The sequence below is a fragment of the Larus michahellis genome, chromosome 1, assembly GCF_964199755.1.
Source record: "Larus michahellis chromosome 1, bLarMic1.1, whole genome shotgun sequence".
Classification (NCBI taxonomy): domain Eukaryota; kingdom Metazoa; phylum Chordata; class Aves; order Charadriiformes; family Laridae; genus Larus; species Larus michahellis.
The window spans coordinates 201,220,683-201,228,982 of NC_133896.1; the positions used below are offsets into that span (position 1 = coordinate 201,220,683).

General features: G+C 41.0%; 1 protein-coding gene across 1 annotated transcript; it reads left to right on the forward strand.

Moving 5' to 3' along the window:
• The first annotated feature begins 2,653 nt into the window (after positions 1-2,653).
• Positions 2,654-8,036, forward strand: LOC141737949 (uncharacterized). The gene is made up of 3 exons (XM_074572960.1): positions 2,654-2,874; positions 5,450-5,512; positions 7,231-8,036. The coding sequence occupies exons 1-3, from the start codon at positions 2,709-2,711 to the stop codon at positions 8,034-8,036; spliced, it is 1,035 nt and encodes a 344-aa protein (XP_074429061.1). The 5' UTR covers positions 2,654-2,708.
• The last annotated feature ends 264 nt before the right edge of the window (positions 8,037-8,300 follow it).

An 8,300-nucleotide genomic window follows, 5' to 3' on the forward strand; every position in this document is an offset into this window, starting at 1 on the left:
CTGCAAGTACGAAGTGAATGAGGTAAGACCAAAGACCCTATATATGTGATGATGGTGGTGGTGATGATGATGATATTGATGTTGTCAGGAGAGAAGTCCATGTCCGGGGACCAAATTGCCTATTCCTCAGGCAAGAAACACTCCCTTAGACAACGTGGAATGGAGTTTTCTGTCAGTGGACAGGGACTGTCAGGATTTTCAATGCGGTACATCATATCTGAACAGTGTAATACAGAGCATTTCTTCCTTTTGCACTCCTCTGGAGTCCTTTGACTAAGGCAGCAAATGTTTATATAGCTCAGAAGTAGCAAATATTTGATCTATTTTCAACTTTCTTTAGTGCTAACCAGCAGCAGCAGACAAAGCGGGATTTTGCTGGTGGGTGAGCAAACGTCTCTCTGTATATCATTGGCAAAGGCATCATAAATCACATTTCCAATAAATGTTGCAAAATGGGGAACTTTTCTGAAGACAGAACAAAAAGATGAAGGAACATATACCAAAACTAATTTATTCCTCTATAAATTAAGTTAAAAGAATATATAGATCGAATATTGCTAGCAGGGTGTAATTATACTTACCAACTAGTAACATACTTACATACTAGTCTCTCTCTACATATTACTTGTGTGCATAGTTTCGTATGACTGAGAAATGGTGGTGAAGAGATTAAACAGAAGACATAAATTTTTTAGTCAATACTAGATAGTATTTCAAAAGAAATACTAGTATTAAGTTCTCATTAATGAAAGAACTGATTCAAAAGCCAATTATGTAAAATTTACTCACTCTGACTACCACTTTTACCTGTATAAGTACTTAACCTATATAGCCCAAGCTTCTGTGAATTAGACATTTATGAATATTAATTCCAAATAAATATTAAATTCCAAATAAAATGGGCATTAATTTTGTCCCAATTTGATTTTTGTTCCTCCGGCTAATCTCCCATGAATTGCTCTTACACTTACTTAAACCAGTTGTGTCCAGAATTGAGTATTAATGTATTTCAGTGGGCCTATATTAGAAGACATTATATAGGAGGGACACTTTAATGAAAGGATAAATATAAGCTGGATTTTGAGTAGCATAGTTACACAAAGGGGGAGAACCAGACTAAAGACTTGTTTTTGCCAAAAAACTCTCTTACTTGATCCCTCACATCTTCGCCCTCATCTCACTCTGCTCCAGCTCTGACCCCCTCTGAGGTCATTCAACTTATTAACCCAGTAGATGACTAATCCAATGAAAAAAAAAAAAGATAAAAAGATGATTGCTTTGTGCTGAACTGGGGGGTTGAATTGCCCTAGCTCACCTCCTGTGGCACCAGAGCCAGCTCCTGGGAGATGAGAGGTACAACTGTGCAGTCACGAGTAGATGCAGGGAGAAATGTGGATGGAGAAGTGGGGATTAATACCTCTGCTTCTTCTTGGTTATGAGCTGTTAGACTGGCTCAATTATATTATTTTTCCCTTAAGAAGCTGTTAGATAGATAGATTACTGATAAAAGCTTGGAGAGCAGAGAGAACAGTTTCCTTGCAGACTCCAAATGCATAAGGTGCCATTCAGGAGTAAGTCTTTGAAATAGGAAAGAGGAAGCTGTAGACAGGCTTCTGCATGGCTCTGAAAGGCATCAAACGCCATCAAATAGCTCCTCTTTGGGCACTGTCCTGGCTAGAGGAGTTTACAAAGAGATTCCTGAATAAGGAGAATGCCTGTATGTTATGTAAGCTCAGAGAAACAGGATGTTATATGAATGCTTGCATATGAATGAGAGAATATTGGTCCTACCTGAAGCACCCCCCAAGACTTGAAATTTTGACTGTTCATTTGGGCTGAGGACAGCAACAACATTATTATTAGAATACTTCCTTGTAGACTTGCCAGACATTGGGGTTTCACAGTTTTGGTTGGAAGTCACTGGAAGTTCTTCAGCATAGAGCTGCTGCAACTGTATATTCCATGCTGTAATTGCTGGGGGAAAAAACAACAACAACAAAAACCAAACAAAACAAAACCAAAAACCGAACAAATGAAAAACAACCAAACAAAAAACCCCCATCACTTTTGCCCAAGTTGCCTTTTTATTATGATCTTGAAATTTCGTTTAAGTTCAGTCAAATCCATGAAATCTCCTCTTTGTCAATGCACCTATGGTTTAAATAGAACAGTGTGAAACTCTATGGGATGCACTGAGCTGTCATTTTCTTGTTTGCTGGCTGGATCCTGAGGACATCAAGGGTAGCTCTAAACCTCCCTAGAGCTTTTGTGACTTTCAGCTGCTCACCATCTACCTGCATCAAAATTTCCCTTTGCAGAGGCACTTATTTCCACAAGTCATACTGCATAAGAAAATATGCAGAACCTAATGCTCTAAAATAACAGAACCTGATGCTTCAAATCACAGGGAATTACAGAATTTTTTAAAATTGTGTAAAGCTGAGTTAATGTTTCAAATGTATAATGATGCTACGGCTGATATTCCCATTTAATTATTATTTGAAATGGGAGTCAGTATTCTCCAGGACTGTACTTAATGCTATATAGAGACCTATAAATAAAACAAAACAAAACAATAGATATGGTGAAAATCCATTTCCTTTTTTTCCTCCCTCCCCCACCCTGCATCCCCTTTTAAGGTAAACTTGGGCAGATGTACATTTGCTTTTTTAAATCTTTCAGCCAAAATCATATAACCTTTCTAAAGAATGAAAAGCTGGATTATACTGCTGGCTATTGTAGTCAGCACAGCAGAAACACAAAAACAGGACATGTGTACCCAAGGGTATCCTGGCATCCCCGGCAATCCTGGGCACAATGGTATACCTGGTCGTGATGGACGTGACGGTTCAAAAGGCGACAAGGGAGATACAGGTACTACGTTCAGAATAAATGATTTAATGTATCAAATGCAATGCCATTAGTTCCCAAAGTTGGATGTAGTCACTCTGCATTAACAGGATTACTCTGCCTAGACTTCAGAAAACATTCCTGTCATTTTTCATTTACTTGTTTGAAGAAGGAAACATAAAGAAAGACCTAATAATGAAAGCAAGATAGCTAATACTATGGAGAGGTCTGGTCCATGGAATAAAAACAAAAGAAGGAAGACTTTACCTTTTATTTTGGGAATATTTTCATGCCTATTTGAAAATTTTAAAGCCTATGATAAGAAAGATTTCTCTTTCTTATCTAAATTTTACATTTGTAGGTCTTGCTTCTGAGTGTGCTTACTTGCTGTAACTCAAGAGCCACTAGAAGGAAGTTCAGGAATGGAGACTATTGAAAAACAATATGGGATTCATGTCTGCTCTAACAGGCTATAAGAGAGATTTGTGTGTGATACTGAAGACAGAGGTAATCTTCTCAGCATCCTAAAGCTAATAATTCACATAGTACTTTAAGTCTCAGGATAATGACAGACCTTGCATCCATGCTGGAATATTATGGCCAGGATTGGATCTGCTGCTCCAAATTTGTTCACAAAATTTTAGGGCGGGGCGGGGTGTACTTTTCCCCAACAGGCTTTATGTTAGGTCACCTCTTGTGTGGCATCATGCAGGTGGTATTATGGCTTAATGCATAAACCTGTCACAGGCACTGTTATTGTGGGCCTGGCTAACTCAGCTGCACAAATCAGTCCGGGTAAAACTTGTACTTGTCAGATAAACTTTTCTACTGAGTGCTGATCTTAAGGATTGGGAATCATAGCTCTTTTCAGTGCAGTATATAAGCTGGTACATAAACCAAACTGAGGTCAACAGTCTAAAAGAAATTAATTTAAAACGTGCTAACGTGTTATACTGTGTCTTTCAAGCTAGCGGGAATGTCTGCCTTTAACAGACCAGGTTGCTAAGCTAATGAATCACCTGCTCCAGCAGAGAAGTACATGCCTCTGCAGATAGCGTATGCTGCAGAATCAGTGTTGAAGGTGTAGTTTGATGTGCGGTGCTTTGATGGCTGTGCTGGCATAGGCAGGATCCTCTACCAGATCCTTTTCCTACCACTTGACTCTTCTCTCTTACACACCACAACTGTTTGTGCGGCTACACAGTAAACTACATCAACTGAAAAATAACCAGCACTTAGAATTTGGGCAATGAAGAGAGACTGCTTATGGCCTGCCCTGGACCACTGAAAGACAAGTCTACCCACTTATGTATTTACTCTGTGATTGCTAAAGACTTTTTGTGAACTGTCTTATTTACAAAATGATTTAGAGTTCTGGGTCAAGCAACTACTTATGTGCTCCTTCTGCTTTCCGTGCTCTAGCCTGGCTAAACCAAAACCCATTTAAAATCTAGAAACAAACAAACAAACACACAAACAAAAAATCCATTAGATTCTTAATAGGCACAATTAACTGCCTTCTTTTTCTATATGCAGGGGTCCAAGAAAGTCTGATAAATGGAAAATCTAAAGCTTATTATTTTCATTTATCTTATAAAGGTCCTCACTTTACTCCAGTGAGTTATCACATGACATCATTGGTTTCTGATAAAGTCCCCAACTTTTTTTTTCCTAAATTAAGCTATTATGATGACTGTACTGACTATTCTTTTTTTGAACAATTCTTTATATTATATGTTTATATCATATGTTTATATTATATGTACATACACCTTTGCAGTTAAATAAATCAGACTTAGTTTTGTTCCTTACCAAGTCAATAAAATTTCAGCAGATGCTGGACTGTGCCCATTGTGAAAAAACAGCTAAAGAACTGTTCTCCAGTCCATATGGCTGGAGAGCTACTCTTGGAATAGGGTTACAAAATGACAACTCTTTTTTCTTCTGTTGTGTCTTGGATGCAAATCCAGGTATTTGATCACACACCTCCTGGTGTGTGTGATGTTACTAAAAAATGACACCTATAATTGTTCTCTTTAGAGCACTGGAAAAATCTGTGTCATGCTAAATTCAAGGACCAAGTGTGTCTTCCTTGGATCTACAGACAATATTATTCCACTGTAATGTTTTATCACTGTTGGCCAAACTCATGCAGATGTCTTTTCTTGAAAGGGGAGTTCACCACTGCTTCACTACTAAGCTTCCTCTCACTGTAAAACTTCTTGCTGAATGTGGCTTCCTCACTCGTTTTCCTGCTGGTATCTTCCATGGATGGAAGCAACAAAAGGACGAGAGGTTTTCACACTGGTGGTCCTGACCAGGGTATAGCTCCTCTACATATCTCAGTAACCCACCTCTCTATGCCAAGGATTCCCTCTGGCTCACAAAAGCACCATCCTCAAGCAGAGTTTCTGTGCTCTGTCAATCTCTCCATAAGATAAAAGTACCAGCAATGGCACCCACTAACAGTCAGGAATAAGACTACTCTTTACATTACTGTGTAGCCAGGCTTGAAAAGGAAGAATTAGAGAAGGATTCATCCCAAGTTTTCTGGTAATTTAATTGTTTAATGAAAATCTGTTTTTCTCTTCTGTACCAGGCGAAGCAGGACTTCCTGGAAGTCCAGGAAAAGATGGTGCAAATGGAGAGAAAGGTGAACGAGGTCAGAGAAGTGTTTCAATTTATTATTTGTCTATCAACTTCCACCCTTGTGCTTGTGAGCACTGGATGTGCTATACATTCTAGCTGTAGTGAAAGTACCGTAAGGGTTAAAAAGCCTCTTTCCAGAAGTACTAGAGGCTGCATACATGTGCTGAGAATACAAGAGGAATTTGCCACCTCCAATCAACTGGTGCCCTAAAACTTCTTCACTCAGCCTTTTGTCCTACCTTTCCGATCCCTGATCCTTCTGTCAGCTGCTGAGGAAGACACCACATCTGCAGCTACCTCAGGAAAGTGAGGCTCCTGTAGCTACACCTGCAACTTCAGGGAAAGGGACTTTTAAAAGAAATCATAGAAGACACAAGATATACACCTAAAAATACAGTAGATCCTGTATTCTTCAGCTGTTTAGCCAACCTATACATATGCAGCATGTCTCCTGTGGCAGATGGATGTACATGTGCAGAGTGACTTGTGCATAAAAGCAGGGAGTCAGCCATTGTGCAAGCGGCATCACATCATTCTGCACAAATTCAGTAGCTCTGAGATGCTGGACTTGAGCATCCTTAGAGAAACTGTACACACACAATGCATATATCCAAAAAGCATGGAGGCCTGCCAAAGACAGTGTCCTGGTTCTCCAAAATCCTGAAGCTGACCCTGAGAAATAACATATGGTATATGCATTTCATGAGAGTAATTAAAAGCTGGTCTATACCCTTCAGACTTTTCTACAGTCTATTAGAAACGACCCCAGTCCTGGAAGGACTGTGAGGCATGAGGCCACAAATGTTGTTTAAAATTACCAAAACTACCTTTTTTTCCTGTGTCCTTGTCCCAATGGACCCATGCCACTTTTCCCAGAGGCTCACCACACAATCTCATCTGCTTTCAGTTCCTTGCTACTGTTAAATATTCTCAATTGTAAATTGAGAACAGTAAACTGTAAATAGAGCATTATTCCTAACATCAAAAAGCAGAGGCTCTTATGCAGAAATTAACAGCTGCTTTTCCTGATTGATAGGGTATATGATCATTATGGTATCTGTTGTCTATCAACTGCTAACATGCCCTTCACATCACGACACTTTCACCTTCAAACCCTTATGCCACAATCAGAGGATTTTCAAAGGCTTTGGGCTTCAGTCCAAGAGTGCATGAAGGATAAATGGAGCATGTGGTAGCAAATTACAAGGACAAAAAGCCTTTAGTTGCACTGCAGTAGCAATCTAGGTAACCCAAGCAAAGTTGCATCACATAGAAATTACAGAAACACATGGCAGGCAAGCAAGTTCTGGGTGTTGTCCAAATAGAACCTTCCTCTGATTAAATTGTGAACCTTCTCCCCGATTTTGTATCCCAAAGGCTGAGAACAAGTGTCTGGACAGATGCTGCTTGTGCCTGAGATGATGTGAGCTGTCAGTGCTACCGTCAGCCTGTAGCCAAATCACACCTTCCTTTCTTTGAGCTTATTCTTGCTGCTCTCAGCCAGGGCACCTTTTTCTAACACAATAGCATGTAGATGTTATGACTTACCATGCACTAAATGTATGAGAAAATGTATGTACAGTGAGCACAGTATATACAGTGGTGACACACACCTACCTATACACGTCTTTGTGCTGAAATTCATGTTGTGCCCCACTAATCCAGTGGAAAACCACAAGAAAGTGTGGAAGTGTGGTTTTTTTCCTTTTTTTTTTTTTCCCTTCCATTTAGGAGCCAACGGGACAGTTGAAGAGAAGGGGAACAAAGGAGATAAAGGAGAAAGAGGACGACCTGGAAAACTGGGACCAAAAGGAATTATAGGGTCAGTGGGTTACAAAGGTCAGAAGGGAGAGCTGGGGCTGCAAGGGCAAAAGGGGTTAAAAGGAGACATTGGGCCGATAGGTCCAAAAGGGATAAAGGGCGAAATTGGCCACCCTGGAAGAGTTGGCTTCCCAGGGCCAATTGGCCCGCCTGGTAATCCGGGTCCTAAAGGCAATATTGGAGATCTGGGGCCACAGGGTAATCCTGGAGTTCAGGGGGAAAGAGGCCTGAAAGGAGACAGAGGAGATAAGGGGAACGTAGGTGCCCCAGGAGTCCTGCCAAGGAGTGCTTTCAGTGTTGGCCTTACAACCGCCACCAAATTTCCCGCCCCGAATCGCCCGATCAAGTTTGACAAGGTGCTGTATAATGGTCTGAATGACTACAACCCAGCTACTGGCAAATTCACCTGCAAATACCCTGGCGCTTACTATTTCACCTACCACATCACTGTCTACTCAAGGAACGTCAGAGTAGCTCTAGTTAAAAATGGCATCAAGATGTTGCACACGGTGGATAGGTACCAGAGTGGAGAGGACCAGGCCTCGGGAGCCACCATCCTGGAGCTACAGGGAGGAGACGAGGTCTGGCTGCAGGCTCACCAAGGAGAGACTTTCAATGGGCTGTTTGCAGACGCTGATGATGATACCACCTTCACTGGGTTTCTCCTCTTCAGCACCTCTGACCCGCTGGAGCCACTGCCATCACCCGACAAGTAACCCCATATTATCCATGGATGCTATATGTCTGTGTCCTTGAGCCCTCCCCAATAAAGTTGTAATCCGATGGCCAATTTCTGCTGGATTCAACGGAGAACAGAAACCATCCAGGGAGGTACGCCGAGGGCTGAAAGGGAGATGTAGGACTGCAGGGCGGGTCAGGATCAGCTACACATCTCCCAAAAGCTGAGTAAAATTTTTTTTGACTGCTAAATAGTGGGAAGGTGTAGGATCACACTACTTGTATCTGCAGGAAACCAGGCC